The 21,816-nt window shown below is 36.2% G+C and overlaps 5 protein-coding genes across 10 annotated transcripts; 3 read left to right on the top strand and 2 right to left on the bottom strand.

Moving 5' to 3' along the window:
* Window positions 1–379: 379 nt before the first annotated feature.
* On the top strand, window positions 380–7,993 carry LOC116845849 (unconventional prefoldin RPB5 interactor 1-like). Of its 3 annotated transcripts, none has more exons than XM_032819020.1 (6): window positions 380–2,996; window positions 3,925–4,075; window positions 4,824–5,030; window positions 5,299–5,379; window positions 6,081–6,205; window positions 6,669–7,993. In XM_032819020.1, exons 1-3 carry the CDS (start codon window positions 2,340–2,342, stop codon window positions 5,012–5,014), a joined length of 999 nt encoding a protein of 332 aa, XP_032674911.1. In that variant the 5' UTR covers window positions 380–2,339; the 3' UTR covers window positions 5,015–5,030; window positions 5,299–5,379; window positions 6,081–6,205; window positions 6,669–7,993. The 3 variants fall into 3 exon arrangements, with proteins under 3 accessions (XP_032674911.1, XP_032674910.1, XP_032674909.1); XM_032819019.1 differs by lacking the exon at window positions 6,081–6,205 and having other exon boundaries at window positions 380–860; window positions 1,915–2,996; window positions 6,669–7,990; XM_032819018.1 differs by lacking the exon at window positions 6,081–6,205 and having other exon boundaries at window positions 6,669–7,990.
* A 1,676-nt stretch (window positions 7,994–9,669) lies between these two features.
* Window positions 9,670–11,960, top strand: LOC116845850 (phospholipid phosphatase 6-like). Of its 2 annotated transcripts, XM_032819022.1 has the most exons (6): window positions 9,670–10,036; window positions 10,106–10,811; window positions 10,908–10,940; window positions 11,155–11,289; window positions 11,373–11,472; window positions 11,567–11,960. In XM_032819022.1, the coding sequence occupies exons 3-6, from the start codon at window positions 10,932–10,934 to the stop codon at window positions 11,935–11,937; spliced, it is 615 nt and encodes a 204-aa protein (XP_032674913.1). In that variant the 5' UTR covers window positions 9,670–10,036; window positions 10,106–10,811; window positions 10,908–10,931; the 3' UTR covers window positions 11,938–11,960. The 2 variants fall into 2 exon arrangements, with proteins under 2 accessions (XP_032674913.1, XP_032674912.1); XM_032819021.1 differs by having other exon boundaries at window positions 10,106–10,940.
* Window positions 11,961–12,040: 80 nt separating this feature from the next.
* LOC116845848 (solute carrier family 25 member 40-like) lies at window positions 12,041–14,278 on the bottom strand. The gene is made up of 7 exons (XM_032819016.1): window positions 13,764–14,278; window positions 13,395–13,561; window positions 13,162–13,296; window positions 12,867–13,029; window positions 12,572–12,783; window positions 12,415–12,496; window positions 12,041–12,343 (listed from the first exon to the last, which is right to left on the bottom strand). The coding sequence occupies exons 1-7, from the start codon at window positions 13,879–13,881 to the stop codon at window positions 12,096–12,098; spliced, it is 1,125 nt and encodes a 374-aa protein (XP_032674907.1). The 5' UTR covers window positions 13,882–14,278; the 3' UTR covers window positions 12,041–12,095.
* Window positions 14,279–14,506: 228 nt separating this feature from the next.
* Window positions 14,507–18,257, top strand: LOC116845842 (ribonucleases P/MRP protein subunit POP1). 3 transcript variants are annotated; one of them, XM_032818994.1, is made up of 4 exons: window positions 14,507–14,635; window positions 14,836–14,971; window positions 15,165–16,616; window positions 16,698–18,257. In XM_032818994.1, the coding sequence occupies exons 2-4, from the start codon at window positions 14,848–14,850 to the stop codon at window positions 17,744–17,746; spliced, it is 2,625 nt and encodes an 874-aa protein (XP_032674885.1). In that variant the 5' UTR covers window positions 14,507–14,635; window positions 14,836–14,847; the 3' UTR covers window positions 17,747–18,257. The 3 variants fall into 3 exon arrangements, with proteins under 3 accessions (XP_032674885.1, XP_032674887.1, XP_032674886.1); XM_032818996.1 differs by having other exon boundaries at window positions 14,523–14,570; XM_032818995.1 differs by having other exon boundaries at window positions 14,537–14,655.
* Window positions 17,769–19,950, bottom strand: LOC116845851 (prisilkin-39-like). Its single transcript, XM_032819023.1, has 4 exons — window positions 19,787–19,950; window positions 18,923–19,233; window positions 18,263–18,450; window positions 17,769–17,974 (listed from the first exon to the last, which is right to left on the bottom strand). Exons 2-3 carry the CDS (start codon window positions 19,231–19,233, stop codon window positions 18,291–18,293), a joined length of 471 nt encoding a protein of 156 aa, XP_032674914.1. The 5' UTR covers window positions 19,787–19,950; the 3' UTR covers window positions 17,769–17,974; window positions 18,263–18,290.
* Between the last annotated feature and the right edge of the window lie 1,866 nt (window positions 19,951–21,816).

A 21,816-nucleotide genomic window follows, 5' to 3' on the forward strand; every position in this document is an offset into this window, starting at 1 on the left:
GAGGAGGAGGAGGAGGAGGAGGAGGAGGAGGAAGAAGAAGAAGAAGGTGGAGAGGTCCCGAAGAAGGGGAGAGGTGGAATGCGCGGTTCTCGAAGGAGGAGCTGTCGGCGGTGAAAAATCACGCACCCCGCCACCACTCTGCTACGGCCAGCGCAGCATCTGCTCTACATACCCTGGCTCTCAACTTACCTACCAGTCTACCCATCCACGTCCACCGTCTCTCGGCCGACCCGTAAAAATCGTTCAATCGATGACCTCGAAGCGCGCCTCGCGCCCATGGTGCATGCGATAATCGATTCCCTGTGAGGTGAGGTGCGCGCTACGCAAGCTCCTCTCGAAATAATTGTGCCGCACGAGGTAATTATGGCTTTCGCAGACTATACGAGCACGCCGTTCTCTTTGTGATGCGTAGAGAGAGCACGGCACAGGCACTTTGATGATAAATTTAATCTCTACTCCTCAGTCGCGCGAGTCCCGACCAAAGATAAAGACGTTGAAAATTCCGAGTGAACCGGGCGTACTCACGCTACTTGAACGAGAGGGATCGTATCACTTACATATAATCGCGACGTCGCGATATAATTTCCCGATTATCCCGATGAATTACTTAATTATATATAATCACATGTATATGTACATGTATATGTACACGTCTATTTAGATATTCGCAATACTAAAGTCGAGCTGCTCTGTGATGATACCTTTTTATCGTCTCCGCACGTACTGAAATCCGTAGCCTGATGGTTCGCCAAATTAATTAGTCGTGCGGGAAGTGATACGTGAAAAAGGGAACGTCTGTGAATGTACTCATTATTATTCGTAAGCCGTGTGTGACGACGTTTCTCTCAATGAACGATCTGGTTAGTTCGTACGCGCGACGGGTAATCGTCGCTATTTTCGGAAAGTACCTTCGGAAAGCACCGGCGACGCGCTTCCACGAAGGCACGAGAGCTCATCAATGAGAACCTCGAAGAATCGGAGTAGCAGAGCAAGATATACGTGTGCTGGCTGGGCTACCGGTCGGTCGGGTCGGGTCGCTGTTCTCCTGTGTTTCATCTCTCTCTTTTGCTCTGTTTTGCTGTTCCTCTACCCGCTGCCTTCCTCTTTTCACCTCCCGGCTTATCGCGCTCGCTCGCCCTTTCTCTCCCCGTGGCCGTTCGTGCCTCTCTTTCTCCCGCTGCCGCTCACTCCCGAGAGTTGTTGTTCGACTGTTTTATTACTTTTATAAATACCGCCGCCACGATGCTGCTGTTGCTGCTGCTGCTGCTGCTGCTGCTACTACTACTCGCCCGGTCGCGGCTCGGCGGGTGTTTCCTTTGTTGGTCCACCGAGGGACCCATTGTTGCTTGCGGAAAGATGCGAATTTTAATTTGATATTGTCTAATATTATTTATGTATGCACGCGGCTAGAGAAACCTGCGGTATTCGCTCTTTTCGAGGGCCGCCTGCCTCCTCGCGCGTCGTGCCGTCCATCGCTCTCTTCCATTCAATAGGAGCGAAACCCGTAGCGTCCGACAACTTAACTCCGCACCGAAAGTCCCGTCCGCCGTCTCTTCGCGCCAATTCTGCTTCACGTGATCACGTGCATTCGAGCTTCCTCGCGAGTCGCGTTATGACTTCCGCCCGGTTAATTCGAGAACGAATGAATCGAATGAAATTACGACGTTCGTGCGTCTTCATGATTATGATTTAACGCACAGTATTACTCAACTTTATCAGTCACGAGGTAACGCCGTCAATTCTCCTCCACGACTTACGTACAAGTCTAAGAAGAGGAGTCTCTTTCTGCCGCCCAGTAATCTCTAACCTATTCGCGAGTATTCTCGGCCGTCCTTCGGCATGTTCAAAGCTCCGTGCAAATCGTCACGTCTCGTTCCCCATAAGCGTAATCTAATTATCGGCGTTATATGCAAGGTGTCCACCGAGCGCAAACGAGGCTTGCGCTAGACTTGCGCGTACGTGCTCGGTCCACCTGGGGAAATCAATATCAGCCAACGTCCAGGTTCACTGCGAACCGCTCGCACGACGGTACGCGCAACAGTTGCGTCGGGGCGAGGAAGACGTTACGAACGAGGAATACGCAAGCCGGCGTCTCGACGCGCCGACAGTGTTGGCCGACCGACACGACAATTAGAAAGTACATCCGGGGCGATCAGCGATTCGTGGCGTTGCGCCGGGAGGGCGACGCGCGCGACTTGGCGAGAGAACGCGATCGGATGTGCACCATGTTGCCATGGAAATCCGCGAGAACGATTGCCGCGAATTAAAGGCGCTCAGGTAAACAACAGCGCGCTGCTGGTGGTGGTGGTGAAGGTGGTGGTGGCCGACACTCAGCCAACATGACCGAGAAGCGACTGTCGATGGGCATCAACGTCAGCATTCTGCTGATACTGACGATATTCGGAGTGCTACTGTCCCTACCGTTGCGATTGTTGTTCGACACGAATTACGACAATCGGGACCGCGACGGCGAAGAGACTAATGTCACCGACCCAACCGCCACGGGGAGGACGCCTGTGATACCGATGGATCATCGAAAATTGAGACGTTGCCCGAACCTACCGTACGAGGATCGTCTAGTGTCCGTTTTTCAGAGCGATTACGATGGAAATTGCACGTATGCGCAAGACGACGACGACGACGACGATGATAATGATGATAACAATAGGAATAGTGATGATGATGATGACGACAATGACGACGACGATGACGACGATGACGACAACGACGACGACGATGACGACGACGACGACGACGACGACGACAACGACGATAATTCCGAAGAGGAAAAGAATAGCAGAAAGAATAGGAAGCTTGGCGAGATTAAGAAGGATATCGACGAGCTCATGAGAGAAAACGCTGAAGATATTTTAAAAATGCGCCAAATGAAGTCAGTCACGGTCGCGGGCCACATACTCGTGGCGATGTTGCTCATATCAGTAATAGCTGCTCTCATTGAAGTACTGCGAATACGTTTCGAGTTCGCCAGAGAAAAAGTACTGCGCCACGTATTACCCAAGTTTTCAAGCTCGCGCGTTGGAACTTTGTGTCCTCAAGAACGCGTATACTGTCATTTTTCAGCCGGTGAGACATTGTTCTCTATCTTCTTGAAGATAACTCGATATCATTTCGAGCGATTGCTCTAATTAGACGGTCGACTGTTCGAAAATAAAATTGCCACCGCGCGCATCTCGATGGAAGCTGATAACCAAGTTCCAACGCGAGCAATGCAATTAAGTGCACTGTTTATACATGGAGAAAAATAATTTTGTTCTTTTAGCAAAATCGTCGTTGCTACTGCATGTTCGTAATGACAGCACAAAAATTTAGTTGACGTAACTAATTTTACAAATTATTCGTTATCAGAGTAGAAATAAAGTAGTTGCCAGAATAAAAAAAATTTGTTAAATATATTTATCCTAAGAATCATGTTAATTTGCTATCAATGCAAAATAATATATCATTCACAAATTTATTTGCTATCGGAGCAAAACTGCAACTGCTTATATAAATCCATCATGGTTCTTACAGCAAAATAATTTGTAGATTCAGCAAATAGTGATTAGTACTCTTAGCAAATTTTTTTGCTGTCCATATAATAATGAAAAAATTTTGCTAGACTAGTAGAAAATGCTGGGCCAGCAAATTATTTTTCTCCGTGTAACAATTTCTCGAGCACGTTATCCACTATCCGCACTTTGCATCTACGTGTTACCAAATCTAAATTAATTGTCCGTATGAAATACATACACTCTCGATATTTTGCACCACGTTCGAAGATTGATTGCGATATTCGGCAGAGACCGACGGATAGAGGCTTCGCGCTACTTCGCTCGCGGAGCTAATAGCTAGGCCGTCTCTCGATGCTCGGATAGATACGCATTCATCAAACTATTGCACCTTTTCTTTTCAAAAATGCATAAGGATTCGTCTAGGGCAAGCACGACTACTTCTCGGAGATGCTCCTCCGGCGTGGACCTACCCGCTCTAAGACGTCCCACTTCAAGAGAATTAATTAGGAGTCAAAGGTCCTTCGAGATACAAGGAATGCACCGTTCCGCATTACGTTTGTTAGGTAAGCACAAAAAAAGTAAGAGTAGTACGCAATAAAAAAAATTATCTTTTTAAATGTTCATGCAAAATTGAGGAAATTATAAAAGAAAGCATATATCCTCACGCGATTAATTTTTCAAAAATTTCCAAGTTCTCTTGCGCAGTCTATTGACAACTCGAATATTCGAAATTTATATCTGATTGGTTTCTATACACTGAGAAAAATGTTTTGATATTTGTAATTATAATCATACAGAAAAATTATTACTTCTCTATAAGTTGTCGAGAAAAACATTTCCTTATTAAATTCCACTATAATGTTAGTGATAATGATTTTACATGCATGTACTTTAATATAAAAAAAAAATATATATATATATATATATATGGATGGTGCCAAAAATAACTATAATTTTATTTAAACTAATTATTTTTCTTTTCTCTCAATATACATAATAGATCCACGGCCCTTCCCTGTAGCGATATTTTGCACTAAGCAGTTGTGAATTTGCATCTTTAATTAACGAAAAGTACTCGCGATAATTATAAGAGTCCCTGTGGAAGGAATTCTACGTGTTTTGAATAATAAATTATCTAGTTGAATAATAAATTATCTAGTTTGCTCATTGCAGCTGTATTTTTTAATCATAAAAGAACTGAAAGATGCCCGTGACACAGTGCAGAAGGCACTGCTACCGGTGTGAGATAACGCTTTAATGCGGTTAGTGGGCAGACATAAGACAGAAAAATTTAATTATCCACTCCCACAGGAGCGCGTCCGCCTCCGCTTATCCGCCGCTCCTCGTTCCCGACACCACAAGCGAAGCAAGCCGCTACTTCGTCTTTTTGTGGTACGCCGACCAACCGGCTGACGCGGCGTCAATCGGCTGAATCGGACGAAGAAACCCGAGTCGTCACCAATATTCTTCATCATCGCATCCGTCTAATACGACGCCATTAAGACGACACGAGAATAGGTAAAGATATGCGTTCAATTCGCACATTTTATCTAACAATTTATCTAACGATCGTACTACTCGTAGATACTACGCACGGTGACTTTTTTATCTCTAGTTCAAATCTATGTTTGTGTTGCTTGGAATCATATTTATATAATTGTATAAAAAAATAGTTATTAAATGTTCACGATATGTAGAGCAATAAAGAGCTCTGATTCAGTTGTTCGCGCGATTCGCGCGTCTTGTGTGCAAAACAATTTCTAATTCATTCTCGTCTTTTTTCCAGTAATATCTCAGTTCATCGAATCATTTGCAACCGTATCGGTGACAACAAGTGACAGAGTATGCGCGTTTCTTCGATTGAACGGTATGTTTTCACATAACAGTCCTTGCATGACCTACAAGCTTTAAAAGACATATACTAATATCCGAGCCGAAATTGTAGTTCTACAATTAATCATGAATTCCATCAAGATTGATGTTACGAACTATTATTTTATACTACCATTTCTTCCACTCTGAGTTATTTTTAGAAAAGGACATTTCAAAATTACTATTTAATATTTGCTCATCTCAAAATATTTTATATCAATATACAATTATTTTTATATTTTATTCTTGATATTCTTCACTATACTCGATTATCTTAACATCCTGTTTGCTTTTCTGAGTCTAAAAAAGTTCCGAAAAGAATGAAATAAAAACAAAAGAAATTATCCTTCAGTCGACCAATATTTTTTGTTGTATGAAATAAATGCAAGTATAGGATAAAAAACAATTAATCATAAATTCACAAAATTAAAATTATCAAAATACACTACTTGTCATACAATGACGAAACGTAGTGAAAACACTCGGAAAATACGCGACTCACGAAAGTAGATTTAACCGCTATGATAGTTTGGAATGTGTTTGGAGAATGTTGATTGTTATCATCGCGTTTGGCGCGCGACAGTGGTTGTTATATGACGCGAAATAATGTAGCTTTTGTGTCCTTTATTTTGATACACTTGCATATCGCGTACTTGTCTGTAATCGAGTATTACGTTACTTATTAAATATTTCCAGGTATATAGACACGTTTTCCAGATGTACACACGTTTTCAAGTATGCGTAAAATTATTTATTATATAGAATGTTGTCGATGTTAATTGGCGAATTTATCGAGAATGAGGAAATATCCAAGTCGAAATGTAGGTATTTACAAAGAATCCTATGATTATTTATCATTATTTGACAAATAATTATAAATTAAATCCTTTATAACTTGTCAATCCATACCCTTGTACTTATTTTATACATGCTTCATATATACTTATGTCGAGTAGATTAAGAACAGAAAGTCTCGATATTATTCTCGTAGTCGTTTGAAGGTAAACAATCCAAAAAATTGCAATCTCAACAAACAGCTAATATGGTTGTTTACTTAAAATTGCAATCTTTTGAATTGTTTATCTGCCAAACGACTATGAGAATAATATCGAGACTGTATTCTTAACCTACTCCACATAAGCTTCAAATTAATGTATCATTAATTTGAATATTCAAAGTTTTCGAAAAAGAGGCGAAATATCTATGGGCACTTGGCAGTATTCTTTGTAGGATTAATATAAACTACTTAACTCGAGTATAATGGTATTTCTTTTTTGTCAACAGGTCATACGCAACGCACAACGATCACGTGCAATGACTTTTTTAACGCTCGTGCAACGTCGAAAGGTCTTTCACCGAGAAACAGATCCACAATTGTATCTTCCATTTTACCCCTTCATAGCGGCTTTAATAGTGCTTTATCTATGCGACGCTTTTTGTATCATGCTATCGACTAAGTTCTGCTTTCTAGCCACGCGATATTTTGAAAATATGAAAAGAGAACTCGATAACACACAAACGTCAAAATATTACCAAGCCACGGTGGAAAGCTGAATTGCATATAGGTGCATGCAAGGACTAGTATGCTTAATCCAGCAATCTCTATTTTCCATATTAATCGCGTACTTTAAGATCATGTAATAATCAAACGGAGAATTGCGATGTTGTCAACGCGATCAGTTTAACTCGACGATTGGTGATTTGTTAATGTGTGAATAATAAATTCAATATCAATCTTATAATTATAATAGTATATTACACTAAGTATATTTAATGCACAGACTGTCCTAGAATTGTATATACCAGAAGCAAGTTTGTATTAATTTAATCGAAAATAGAATAGAGAATTAAAGATAAAATACACATTTGATAAAAAATTGAATCGTGAAAAAGAACTGATATTTTTTTAGATGTGTAATTCTGATGTATACTTTAATTCTAAAAAACACTCTGTGCATTAAATAGGACAGATAGATGTGCATTCTCGAACTGACAGTACAACGACCGAATATATTTATTCCTGCAGCTGTTATTATTTCCTTAATGTTTACGATATTTTTATTGCAATAGTAAGAAACTCTCTATCGATGTATTAGTGGTCATACAGGTCAAAAAAATTTATGTAAGTCAAATGTCTATGAAAGTTACGACAATGAGCTTTATCAAAACATACAGATGCAAGTCTGCGTATGTATGAATAATTTCAAAATAATTATTACTTCTTTCTTACATATTTTCGTAATAAGAAGATATGATTGTGTCTCTGTATCAACGAACCTTCTAACCACTTATTCCTGTGATTATCATACTTTTTCATGTGATATGTACAAAGTTATAAATCGCGAAATGTAATGTGGATGTGAATGTATTAATCATGTAATGTTTTTATTAGACATACATATTGCGACTAACGTTTTCAAAACTGTGATACGCTCTTTCACATCTATGTCATTACACAAAGCATGTTAAATCAAAGAAATATATTGATGCGAAAAATGGAATAGAATTTTCTAAGTATATTTGTTATGCATCCTAACATCCTAATATTCCAACATTCCAACACTCATCAAAACAATAAAATCAAAATATAAAAATTATAGATTTTAAAGAATGTCTTTTCTCTTAACTGATACAAAAAAAATTAAATATCACTTTTTTACAGTGCTATTTTGATAATTGACATATATTGCTATTTTAATATTATATATACTATTTTAATATTATATATGCTATTTTAATATATATGCTAATAATATAATATAATATATATGCTATTTTAATACTGACATACTAAGTTCTTTTAATGAGAAATTAATTTTGGAAAATATCATTTGCAGTTATTTTATCAATAGCAATTATTTTTTACAATTATTATAATTGTTATTTACCCAGTCACTGTTTTGTATGTATGTTTATTAATTACATGATAATACATTTATATTTATATATTCCATGGTCGATAATTTTATCAGTATCGACATCTATGTAAAAATATTATCACTATGTAAAATATTATCTACTAAAAATATTAACAGCCACATGAGAAATTGTCAAATAGTAATACTATCTTGCTAAATATAACTTTACTTCAAGAAAAAATTAAGATTTTTTAATTATACATTAAAATATAAGTTATAAAAATAATAGATTATAGACAATGTGCTCTGATTTACTATATTCGGACGTCTTATCTCAAGTAGCAAAGTGAAGTTAAGTGACGTCTTAATAAACGTCATTAAAATGTCACCCTGCTATTTGAGATTTGATTTTAATTCGAGAATAGATTATACGACTTAATATACAAAGGTCGTATATTTGTTACATGTTATAGTCATTTGATCGACTTACTAAATTTTCCTTTCGTACATTGAGGGTGAATGCAGGGTGGAATGCAGCGAGTTGATCTACGAATAATCCCACCGCGTTGCTCGGCATTGTCTACACAAATATTCATTTTCACACGCGGAACTTATTTTCGACGCTCCTGGTGATAATTTACGCGCGAAATATTTCTTCGGCAAACCAACAATGTAAAATGTCACGATTCGGTTCGAGCCGCCATTAAGGTCAAATCACACTAGCGATTGGCGACAGATGATTGACGATTGAAGATTGGAACTTGACCAATTGGAACAAAGCAAGCCAAGGCTGAAGCTTGTTGATTCGTTAAAATCTAATCTTTAATTGTCAATCGTCAATCATCAATCGCTAGTGTGATTTGACCTTTACGTGACGATCGCGCGATTCTCTCCTCGACAACCGACTTTCGACAACCGACTCCGCAGGATATTCACTTTCGACGATTGTCTTTTCCATGGCGGATGCGCGTAAAGCATTTTCGGCTCTCCCGACGACAATTCTCACGAGTGACATTTTTCTTCGACGAATTGTAAGCGTAAAATGCTACGATTTTAATTCGATCCGCCATTACGTCAACAATCATTCGAAATCAACAATCGTTCGACATTCTCGACGATCTATTTCGAGAGATATTTATTCTCGACGCCTATCTACTGCAAATACGCGACACTTGCGGTAATTCTGTTTTACACACTCGACTCAGTTTCAACGACTCGTAAATATAAAGAACATAATTTGCGCTTCCCACCGTTCTAATATGATTCACAGAAAAGTGTAGAATTGCGTCAATATTCATGATCTATTCGGAAAGACATCTGTTTCCCGCACTATTTACCGCGATATTTTACTACGACAAACGCACGAAATCTGTCTTTCGCATTCTAACTCACGTAGGACTATTCGCGTAGAACTCTACTTTGGCAGATCAAGATTACGCGTCATTGTGATTTAAAGTTTGAACCGCCATTACGTACGTATGAAACTTTGCTCGATATTACGGTCGACCCGTTTCGCGAGATATTTACTCTCCGCAACTATTTAGTGATACCATTTTGTGATAAATGCACGCAGCACTTACCGGTGGTACTTCTAGTCATTATCCACGCACGAAAATCGGCATCAGCCAATCGAAATCGCAAAAAATACAAAGCGGTTTCCCGGAGGCGTCCTGCGGTGCCGGTGGTCGTGCCGAAAGAGACCGAATTGAAGTGAGCCCATTACAACGACGATTGCGATTCTCGAAATGCGAGTGTTCTCGAGGTGCGAGTATTCTCGACTCACTAGCGCCGCTTGTAAGGACCCATAACACCCTCTTTTATAGAATAATTTATTACAAAGTATAAAATATTTATTTATTACAGAGTACACAAAGAATATATTCAAAGATATAGTACTCGAAATATGAATAATGTGTTATGAGGTGAGAAAGCTCCGCATGCTTAGTAGCTTATTTCGCACATTTGTCTCGCTTGGATAACGCAAAAACATAAAAAGCAACGATTTGCACTCTGACCTATCACGACACGATAAAGTGCAAAAGTGCAGGTGTAAGAGTATTATTTCCGATGATTTGTCCGGCCGAAATATATCATATCAAATATATTTGATGTGATATTTTACCACGACTAAATGTACAATGCCTATTTCTCGCATTCACAACGATAATTTATGCACGGGGCTCAGCTTCGGCAGATCAACAGTGTGCATCATTGTGATTTGAATTCCTAACCGCTACTGCGCAACGAAACATATCGGCAACCCGTTTCTCTCTCAATGACTACATCATGATATCACAACAAACGAGTGCAACACTTACGTACGGTGCTTCTAACCATTATCCACACACGAGACTCAATTTCGACGAGTTAAAATTGCAAGAGATACGGACGACTTCTTCACTGCAAACTGGCGCGCACGGCCGTTAAAGTACTAGATGGATATCACAACAATTCCGACTTATCGAGCCAACCAATCACAATAATTCATTAAAACACACTTGACAGACGTATTGCAATCGTATAGTACATCTGTTCTTTAGAACTACACTTCACTACACTTTGTACAATTGTTTGTAATTTTTTGTTTTTCTCCTTATAAAGTTATGAAATTAATCATTTCATATTGTACAAAATTTGATTCATCAAAGACTTTTTTGGATGTTAGTTGCTGCCATAACTGGGAGACAATATGGAAACGGTAATTATTAATTTTTTCTTATTACGTTTGATATTATGTTTGATATTATTTATTAATACAAAAATAATTATTCAATATTTTTAAGTTGTTAATTACTTTTTATAGAAATAAATTAACAGTATTTTCTTAATTATTAGTTTATCTTATTTTCTCTTTTAGTATACAAATTATATCTATATAAAAAGACACAAAATAATAATTATATTTTTTTAAGTCTGAAGGAAGACGAATCCGTAAATCATTGAGGACAGTCTTGACAGTGGATACTTACTTGACAGATGCTTTTGTTAATTTGGTAGAAAAATTTCTACCGTTGAGACAGTTGGAAATACATTATAAATTTCTAGAGGTATACCTAATCATTTATTTATTTATAATGTTTATTAAATAAAATTATTTAATTGTAATTGTTTATATTCCTTCTTTTTTCAGTTATCATGTCACGGTATACCTTGGCTCACAACTATTCTGATATTTATTCAGATCTTAGATAACAAAAGCTTATTCCAGATGCAAGTTAACCTTATGATAGGTAAACCATGTAAAATATAATCTTTTCATTACTTAAAATATTGATATGAGATACATAAAAAACTAGTACTACTTTTCTATTACAATTTTTTCAGGATTGCTAATTGACATTCTTTTAGTTTGCATACTAAAAGCAATAATAAGAAGAAGACGACCCAGTCTTGATAACAATTTATTTTTTATAGGTCCTGATAAATATTCCTTTCCATCTGGACATGCGTCTCGTGCTGTGTTTATTACATATTTCTTTTTTTATATATGGCCTATTTCGTTAATATTTGCATCACCTATATTAGCATGGTCTGTTTCTGTATGTTTATCGCGGTTATTATTGAGAAGACATCATATACTCGATGTATTGTTTGGGATACTCCTTGGTATCTTGGAAGGGTTAATAGTTAGTTATATTTATTTAGAACAGGAGACATGTCTTAATTTAATATCATGGATTTCCAAAGATATGTAAACTTAAATATTATTTAAACATCACTATTTTTAAGAAATTTGCGAAATAATATTGCTTTGCAGAACTACAATGAGTGGGCTTAGTAAATATAACATACAAACTCTAGATTTTAAATTAAAATTTATTAAAGATTTGTATAATTCACTATGGTAGACATGTCATTCTGTACTATTAGATTTGTGTTGCAATAATTTTATATCATGATCAACTTCGAATTCGAGAGCTTTGTTAGCGTTATACGATTGGAAAAAACGTTTGCCATGTTCAAAAGTCGCAATCATAATAGCACAAGCTGGAGCTACTTTCACCAAGCGTGGTGTCAATCCTGTGAATAAACCTTTCAATCCATTTTGATGATAAATTTTTTGTATTATAGACCATGTATTGCTACTGCGACTAGGCTTATCTAAAAAAATTATAATCGTTAGTAAGATATATTATGTTAATTATTTTCCTATAACACATGTTAATATTTACCAGAATAAATTTCTTTTTCACCCATTTCAATTTGTTTGTGTGTCTTTACAACATCAAATGGTATAGTAAAAAATGCTGCTACCTGTAATTGTGACATTTTCAATTTAGCACAACCTTGTAGGATATATAGATTGTAATATATTTGTACAATACATACTGATCCAGCTACTGCTCCTGCCGCTAAGTTGAAAGTAAAGCTGTACTGTGCGCTCTGTGTATGTGTAGTAAAAAACATTCGCTTTATATATTCATAATTTAACCAGTATATAGCACTAAATGGGACATCGCGAAGAAGTGTCGATCCTAAACCCATCCATAACCCAGATATACCACTATATTTTACAACAGTTTTCAACGCCTGTGTTATTTCTGAAACACAGAAAGCAAATTTAGTATTATCAAAGCTTCATTATCAATTTCATTATTATTTCATTTTGTATTATTCACTTTACCTGAATAACTCAGCCTCTGCGACTGCATTTTTGTTCTTATCAACTCTACAGGACTCACTAATGTTGCAGCCCAGATTCGTGCTGTACCACCAGCCACCATGGGAATCCAAAAGGGTTGCTCCATATTAATTGTCTTTCCCCTAAATTTTTTATTATATGTGTCCTAAAAAAACATATTACAATATCGTGATTAACAATACAGAATATTCCAATCAGATATAATTTAATAAATGTTAAATAAGTTTAAAATAAATGAAAACACACACAAGAAAAATATAGTATTTCTTAAAATTACCTTGAGATATAATCTTAATTGTTCATACGAAACAAAATATATAATAGTAGCAGGGACAGCTAGAATAAGAGTAGGACTCAATCCACTCCATAATGATGTTAATCCTTCTGTTTTACTTATTTTTATTAAAGCATCCTTGAAACAGAAGAGGCAAATAAGAGTTTCAAAATATAATTTAGATCGTAGAATTTTAAAAATATAACAGATTACAATCATCTAATTGTTATACATACTATTGTTCCATTGAATTTTCCATTCCTTTTCATCCACTCAGGCATTTTACCATTAGTGCAAGGACATAAATGATCCATCAAGCCGTTACAGTACAGAAAACATTTGTTTGAAAGCATTGCTTTCTGTTGTGTTTGAAGACGTATTTTTACTACATCTAAAGGAGTAACTGAAAGCAATAGAAAATATATAAGTATCTATAAATTTTATTTTATATTTAAAATAGTGATATGTGACTTAAAAATATCACATGACAGAATATATTCTTACAATTTTCATAAGTATGCAGTTACTCTAAAAAATTGTGCAATATCTTAAGAATCAACAATATTCATTATACAACTGACATGCACATAAGTATACCAACTTACCAAATACCGATGTAATAAATGCACCAGTACAAGAAGCTATGATTTGTTGATACGGTCTAATACGAAACCTCGGATCATCCAAATCGATGTCCATCGACATATTACTTATTTTATTCATCGTTGAGAGATGATTTCAAACTACACTGACACAACACTATGAAATCTTCCACAAAATAATCTCTCGAAGTGAGCCAGTCATCAATTATCGCACTCGTGTGATAATTCATAAGAAAAGAATAACGCACGTGGTATTATGATAAAAATGTCTCCACAAAAATAATCCTGCTTATCATTTAATAATAACATGTCACTTAATTAACCTTGCTTATATATGCCTGGAATTTTTTTTATCCAATTGATCACGTTGGTAATATTTATGAAATAATTATGAAATGGTAATATTTATAAAATAATTATGAAATTTCTAGTTACTATGTCACGAGTTTTCGAAAGTCTATCAACCGGTTCTTGTTATTGCATCACACTAGAACATGATCGGAGAGGTGTGTTCAATTGTACATTTTACACTTTATTTTTTCACACTGCTCCATTTATCGTCTATCTAAATTATGAATAAATATACGTGCATCTTTTTCCTTTTCTCTCTTAATGTATATGTATATATTATTTAAAAACAGAAAGACTTCATGTATATAATGTTGAATCCTAATATTTGGAAATAGAAAGAGAATTTGGCCAATCCGTCATTGAGTTATACTACTTGAAAAGAAAAGCGTTCCGTACATGCGTGCATATGAACGCAACTTTATGCGCTACCATCGCTACTATACGACTGCCAAAATCTAGGTTAGGTTATCAATAAGTTAGATAAGTTTATTTACAAGTAGTTATTCCACGCTCTCTCTGCAACGGTAATATAAATAATAATTGTGTAAATATATTTTAAATATATATATTATATTATATTAAATATATATATTATATTAAATATATATATATATATATATATATATATATATATATATGTGTGTGTGTGTGCAAGAAAAAGCAATAACCCAGAATACAAATTACGTGCAAAAGGTTAAGTAAAATTAATTTGATATGTTTACAGAAAATAAGAGCGATGGCAGAAAAGAAACAATTCGACGCATTTTTGGGAGGCTCCCAATCATTACCACATGAAGTATCTATTATGAAAGTGGTTGCTGCACGAGCCAGTGAAATTTCTTCTATGACATATTCAATAGGTACATCATTATATCCGTTTTAACTAATATTCTACATAATTTGTCAATTATGATTCCTCTTAAATATTAATTTCTTTAGCAACTTTTAGTCAATTTCTTTTTATGGAATTGCAAAAACATTAATAGTTCTTAAATTCTACATGACTAAACATGAATATACAATATTGAATGTTTGTGCTTCTGTAACTTGCAGAAAATCCTGAAATGACAAAGTTGATATTTCAAAAGCTTCCTGTATATATGCGCAGACGTGCCATGTCTCACAACGTTAAAAGACTGCCACGTAAGTTGCGAGAAGCTCATTTAAATCAAATGGCAAAGTCAGGTTTACCACCAAAGAGCAAGCGACCTTCTCGAAAACATCGTAGGAGACCATCCAATCTACTTTCTAAATACAATCGGAGGCAGCTTAAAAAACATTGGTTGGAAACTCACATTTGGCATGCAAAACGCTTTCATATGGTTGATAGATGGGGATATAGAATCGCGGATCATCCAAACGACAAGTGCTTTAGAGCTAATTATCGAGCTGCAACAGAACACTGTCTACTGCAAGATATCTCTTATTATACTTGCATAGAGATAAATGGAGAGGAAAATTTGTTGAAAACAACTTTGAAGACACATTGTAAACCATTTGGCTTATCTTTTATATCGATCAAATATATGAACGGACGTAACGAAGGCACTCTGATGTTTTTTAGAAAAAACGGTTATCCACAATTTCCTATTGGTAATGTGCATTTTCTTTGGAGACCAAAAGAGTCAAATATCAGAACCATTTGGATCTGGGTACATCCTGCTTTTTACATTGATTTCCTTAACGAAATTACGTCGAGTTTCAAGTTCAAAGAAAGCGATGCTGAAGAAGATGTAACTGACGTTACACACAGCCTAAAATATTTATACATAAATGACGCCGGTTGTAAAATGATGATTTTGAGGAATGCATTAAATAGATTTCGACTTTATGGGCCATTGACTCTAAAAGTATTAACATATGCACTACAAGTACCATCCTTAACTGAGTCAGACCTTTTACAAGAAATGAATTCCACTGCTACAGAGGAACAAGATGAGTCATTAAACAATATAAAGTTAAACATAAGTAAGGAATCAATAGACAATGATGTTCTGCAATCTGTAAAGGAAATAGTAATTAATGAAGTTAATGCAGAAGATAAAACAGATTCTAAAATTTTGAGTATACAACAACAACTTCATAACAAAACATGGCATATTGAATACTATAAACACAAAGAGAATAGGGAAGCCTTTAAGGTCCAGAAAAAATTATGGGAAGAATTAAAGACGTCTGAAGAAACAATAAATTTGCCTGAAAGTGTTATAGGACTGACTGTTCTAGACCCACGTTTCTACTTACATGAAAAGAAAATGGAACGTAAAAAAGAAATGACCTTTTTTCAGTTTACCTTAATGTCACCAACTAATTTAAATTATACTCCAATTTGGGATACACAAATACGTCATATTGTCAGTGATACTTGCTTGTCAACGAGCGAATTTAATATGCTCAGAAGTAAATGTCTTGTACCTGGTGTAGCAAATGATAAATATTACAATGAAGGTATTATGGCGAAAATACCTATACTTCTTGTTCCCAGGCCTGGAAGTTACAAAGAAGGTATAAAATAAAAATATAACTGTGCTTTAATAACATATAAAAGAACTATAATAAAGTGTATGTAAAATGTTTTCTTTTTAGCATTTGTAGACTCTGGTATTGACATTATAATACCAGCTGGCTGGGCAATGCCGATTTGGCTAGCACTTGTACAACAATGTGTAAGAGTAGGTGCTCTTCGAGAATCAAGATTCATAGCCTTCGAAAGTTTGAACCCAAACACACCTGATGTCAATGATCCTGACAGTCCTGCGTATATGGAAGAAGCATTGACTAGGAAGGAAGAATTAACTAAGAAATATTTCCGTTATCCACCGAATAGAAGAGTCAATTTTATCAAACTTGGAATTACTAGTCCTTTTTTCTGTGATTGGAAGATATTGATAAAGGAGTGGTCAGGCACTGAAGATTTTTATGTTTTGAGAGATCGCGCGTTTCTGCTGTTTCTGCAAGCCGGCATTCGTCTTCGATCTCCTACCAAAAATAATAATACAAAGTGTCCATATGTCCAAACTACCCAAATCGATCTCCAGGATTTAGATAAGCATAAGAACTGTTTAGTATGTGTTAAAGTGTCTATGATGAAAGGAGTGCCGAATGATTTCGCGATAATATGCATACCGACGTCCGAAGACTTAAAGAAATTGGAAAGCGATAAGCGCTGGATTGGGCCTGAAGAGCAGTGTCACGTTGATTCAAACGAGGCGACGCGTAAAGTATCACGAAAAAATCATTTATTATTGTTAAAACGATTAAGACGGCAAAGAATTCGACAGAAGAAATTGCCGGAAGGTAACGTATCTAAGTTACTGGAGCAATCTACTGAAATTCTAGACAAGAGTGTAGATTCGAACAACGCATTATCTAAGATTATATCTGAGCAATCGGAGAAAATGTCGAAATTGTATCTACCGAAGTGCACGAAAGTTCGCTATTCCTGTGATAGAGAAGTAATGGGATATATAACAGCGGGAGACTTTTCGTTAGTTCGTGCAAAAGGTATCGGGATAGGCTATGTTGTCTTGCCCTCGTTAGTCGAAATGATTAACAAAAAATCGAACATTGTTCTCATCAGAAATACGCAAACACGACAATATAAACTGGCAACATTAGATCTACTGGGCATTTAAAAATAAAATCATAAATGTGCAATTCTGGTTTTATTCTATATTTATTAAAAATTTAATATTTTTTACAGAATGTATCAAATTGTTATAGATACAAGTTATAACTAATCCAAATTGGCGATACGAAGAGGTATCCTGTAAAAACGACGTAGCGGTTATTATTAATAAATAACGATCATCTAAATTACAGGTACCGATTATACAGCAGACAGTTCCATTCATCAACGAAATCTGCAAAAAAAAAATACATTAGTCACTACATTAGATGAATTCAACGTAAACATCATCGTGTTCTTTTTAACATCAATTTAAAAGATTTGTGAATCTAGAACTGAAACACTTGTGATATATCTGTACCTATGTTTCTGCACTTTAAGAGAAAATATATTCCAAAGTTTTCTATGAATAGAAATTGAAATGAATAGACATCAACCCCCGTTCTCTTTCCACGTACAGATATATCTTACTACTTTGTATGATATTTTTCAGAAAAATGAAAAGAACTATTATTGAACTCACTCTTAATGTTTAATTAGAATTGGTAAATCTATCCGTAATAACCGCCATAGCCACCATAGCCGCCATAGCCGCCATAGCCGTAGCCGTAACTGTAACCCGGATAACCATAGCCATATTGAGGATAGTTGTGATAATGGTTGTGATAATGATAGGGATATCCTCCGTAGCCTCCATAACCTCCGCCGTAACTGAAAAAAGAAAATCGTCGTTTCACCGAAACCATCGACATCTCCGGTATAACGTCTTTAGCAAACTCCCGACGCGACAAGGTTTAATTAGCGTTGCGAAAATTGGACTAACGACAATGACAACACAGACTCCAGCAATAGTAGCCCGGGAAAGACGTATAAACTCTTTTCGCCGATTTACACTCTCGTTCGGCACCAATTTTAATACGTTGTTTTCAATATCAAAGAATCCCGCGTAAAAATGTAGTAAAGATCCGTCATTCATAAAATTTGTTTCAGGTGCAACTTTGTGCGATAACGCGACACTTACGAGTTCCAGGTTCGATATATTACTAGAAGATTTAAATTTTAAATGACGTCGTATCCCCCCAAAAGAAGAACATAAGACTTAAATTGAGCGTGTCGTCAGAAACACGAAGAACATGTTGTATTCGCAAAAATTTGACAGATCTCATCAGGAAGCGTTACTTACTACCCGGACTTGTACAATCCAGCGCCGAGAACACCGGCACCTAGAGCACCGACACCCAGAGCACCGACGCCCAGAGCTCCAGCGCCGATGAGTCCTTTACCGAGGAGAGCACCACCCACGAGAGCCTTTCCTAGAAGAATGGGTGCTCTCTTGGTACGCGTTTGCTCATTAGCTGAGTCGGCCGTGGCAACAGCGGTTTCACTTTTGGGCGCTAGCAACAACTTCTGTGGACTTTGCTGCTCCGACTGACTATACTGGCCGTAGACTATGGCCAGCATGGCAACCAGCACTATGATGTACCTTGTCTGCATCTAAAGATAAAACACAAGCGATAAACATAACATCTCCATCGGTCTAATGTATGCAATGATATCGAGAGTATTGTGAAATATTATCGAACTTAAAGAGCGAAATTCGAGACCTAGCAGCAAACCTACGTAACATGACCTTGATTATGCCTGACGTATTTAATCTAGATTTTAGATAATAAGTCAAGGATCGATTATTCAAAATGATGATTGCATAAGTCTCGGTTACTATATTTTAAACATGTTACACATCTGATTGTAGAGAAAAAGGCGGAAGAAATGGAACTCATGCTCTTTTACAGCTTATCGCGTATCGAATAAAAATATGCGACTAAATGAACGAAACAAATCTAATCCGACCTGAATTTATAAATTAACTTTGAATTTTATATTGAAATAAAAAAAATCCTCCTCCACTAGAGTAAACTGTCAGAATTCGCTTTACTTCAACTTTGTGTTTCACTTTGTTTCACGAGTCTTGCAAAGTCGAGAGACGTGAGTTACATTTCTGTACTCGCCCTGATCGCGGCACTGCTGTTTACGTTGTGCTACGTACCTTGTCGAGATCACGTTTTCGAACTCTACCCAAAGCAGCGGCTCCAAAGACTTTTATACGACAGGATCGGATGGCCGCTCCCTACCATCGGAAATTCGTACCAAATTCTTCGGAAAGACGTTGTAAGACATTTTTCTTTCCTGTCAGAAGTGGTGGTGCGTTCGTCCGCCCCCGCCTCGACATCTCTTTCCCTTGTCTCGCGTTTGTGCAACCGAGAACTCGTTTCCTCACGTTTGACATTGAACCCATCCAGTGACTCGATAAGAATTCCGATCTCGAAATCGAATTGCCGAATTAATTATATCTACTTCCTCACGTTCGTTCGCTCTTATCTTCAGGCGTTATTCGTCAACTTTCACGAACCCTTCGACTCGTTTTCCTTGCAGTCGTAGCCTTCACACGACTGCAAGGAAATACAATACGACGCGAGAAGGTCGCATTGTATTTCCATAATGACTTGCACTTAGATACTGAAGTACGACATTTACGAGCTCTTCAAACATTCATAGTTAAAAACTGGAATGTCAGAAGTTAAACAATGACGTTAACGATAAAGAAGCCAAGCGTCGCATGTCTTTATATAATGACCGAACATAGCACAATGATCGGTTACTTCGATAAATAAGGAAAAATCGATAGAAATTACGAATGATTCTGTTCACTCGCACGTAGGACGAACCGCAGGTTCATTGTGACCTTGTTGTATACGCGCTTCTCGGCGATGAATTATACATGGCCTTGCGTAATGAATAGAAATACTGGATGAAAATTAGCATATGGATTTTCGGGGAATTCCGGTCTTCATCCGGATCATTGACTTTTTTTACGTCTGTACGATTTTTTTTTCCAATAATACGAATTCGTTACGAATTCATTAAAAATAACGTATAAAACAGCGTGATAAACCTGCGGAACAATCAAAGAAACGATACGATCATTTATTACTATACTCAAATTTAGTGTATCACCTGATACTTATGAATTGTTCGACTAACTTAAATTTTATTTTTCTTTAACGTAAGAGGTCAATGTTTCTTATAAGTCTCTGGTCTTTAACGTTAGATATATCTGTAACTAATTCTCAACTTTTATTACAAAATCCATCAAAATCCATTTATAATTAATTTTTTATCACTTACAATGTACATACAAGCTATCATCTTGACACTTTTGTTTATGAAAAATCAATTACAAATTAGTCTACATCGATTTTTCCAAGTAATAGCTGGTTCTTTTGATTCCACAACACTATATTCGCACCATTGATCCTTTTCTTGATTTATTCTTAATTTTCCTCGAAATCATATGTAAATGTTAATGTACACACAAGTGGTTCTAGACGTAATCTAAAAAAACTTCAATCATGGGAACATCCCGATTATGGTTATTAACCCGTTTTTAGCCAGTATTATTATTGCTGAAATATTTTATTTTATCGGTTTCTTCGTTGTTTCGTGACTGTAGTTAACATATTTAATGATATTGTTATTACATTCGCAACTTCGTTTCCATCCGTTTTAAACATTCTGATTATATATGACATCAATATTGCAAGATGTTAATGTGTAGTATTAACCTTTTAGCTGCGAAACTCAAAAGTTATATTCTTTTTTCTTCTTTTTGAAGTTTCCGACAAGTAAACAAGACGAAAAATATTGCTCAGATTTGTTAGTTCCACTTTAAGATATTGCAAAGAAGTCGCGAGACATTCAAATCGAGAGATTCCAGCTATTTGCAACGTTAAAGATAATTTTATTTGTACATTAAATACAAAAGAGCTAACAAAAGTGTTAATTAGCGCGTTAAAAGAGTTATATTGTCGCCATAAATAATTTATTTCAAATAAATATGAAAAGAGAAAACTATGACATTTTTTGCGCCTTCTTAGATCCCGACAAGACACGTTCAAAAAGGACTAGAGGAATAACTTCGCCACTAAACAAATGCGGTGTTTGCATGTAATTTTTTTCTATGAAATTTCGTAGCTCACTTATTATATCGAAAATCTAATCAATTATGATATGTTAGAA

Source organism: Odontomachus brunneus, unplaced genomic scaffold, assembly GCF_010583005.1.
Source record: "Odontomachus brunneus isolate Ranch 3 - 2012 unplaced genomic scaffold, Obru_v1 Obru_scaffold_058, whole genome shotgun sequence".
In the NCBI taxonomy this organism is placed as follows: domain Eukaryota; kingdom Metazoa; phylum Arthropoda; class Insecta; order Hymenoptera; family Formicidae; genus Odontomachus; species Odontomachus brunneus.

Coding starts and splice junctions, on each gene's coding strand:
- LOC116845848 (XM_032819016.1), bottom strand. CDS start 13,881: ATGAATAAAATAAGTAATATGTCGATGGACATCGATTTGGATGATCCG. Junction 13,030..13,161: donor AATTAAGATTATATCTCAAG/GTAATTTTAAGA, acceptor ATGTTTTTTTAG/GACACATATAATAAAAAATT. Junction 12,784..12,866: donor GCAGAGGCTGAGTTATTCAG/GTAAAGTGAATA, acceptor TCTGTGTTTCAG/AAATAACACAGGCGTTGAAA.
- LOC116845842 (XM_032818994.1), top strand. CDS start 14,848: ATGGCAGAAAAGAAACAATTCGACGCATTTTTGGGAGGCTCCCAATCA. Junction 14,972..15,164: donor TTCTATGACATATTCAATAG/GTACATCATTAT, acceptor TGTAACTTGCAG/AAAATCCTGAAATGACAAAG. Junction 16,617..16,697: donor GCCTGGAAGTTACAAAGAAG/GTATAAAATAAA, acceptor TTTTCTTTTTAG/CATTTGTAGACTCTGGTATT.
- LOC116845851 (XM_032819023.1), bottom strand. CDS start 19,233: ATGCAGACAAGGTACATCATAGTGCTGGTTGCCATGCTGGCCATAGTC. Junction 18,451..18,922: donor GGATTGTACAAGTCCGGGTA/GTAAGTAACGCT, acceptor TTCTTTTTTCAG/TTACGGCGGAGGTTATGGAG.
- LOC116845850 (XM_032819021.1), top strand. Junction 11,290..11,372: donor TACATTATAAATTTCTAGAG/GTATACCTAATC, acceptor TTCTTTTTTCAG/TTATCATGTCACGGTATACC. Junction 11,473..11,566: donor GCAAGTTAACCTTATGATAG/GTAAACCATGTA, acceptor CAATTTTTTCAG/GATTGCTAATTGACATTCTT.
- LOC116845849 (XM_032819020.1), top strand. CDS start 2,340: ATGACCGAGAAGCGACTGTCGATGGGCATCAACGTCAGCATTCTGCTG. Junction 2,997..3,924: donor TCGAGTTCGCCAGAGAAAAA/GTACTGCGCCAC, acceptor AAAATGCATAAG/GATTCGTCTAGGGCAAGCAC. Junction 4,076..4,823: donor TTCCGCATTACGTTTGTTAG/GTAAGCACAAAA, acceptor CCACTCCCACAG/GAGCGCGTCCGCCTCCGCTT.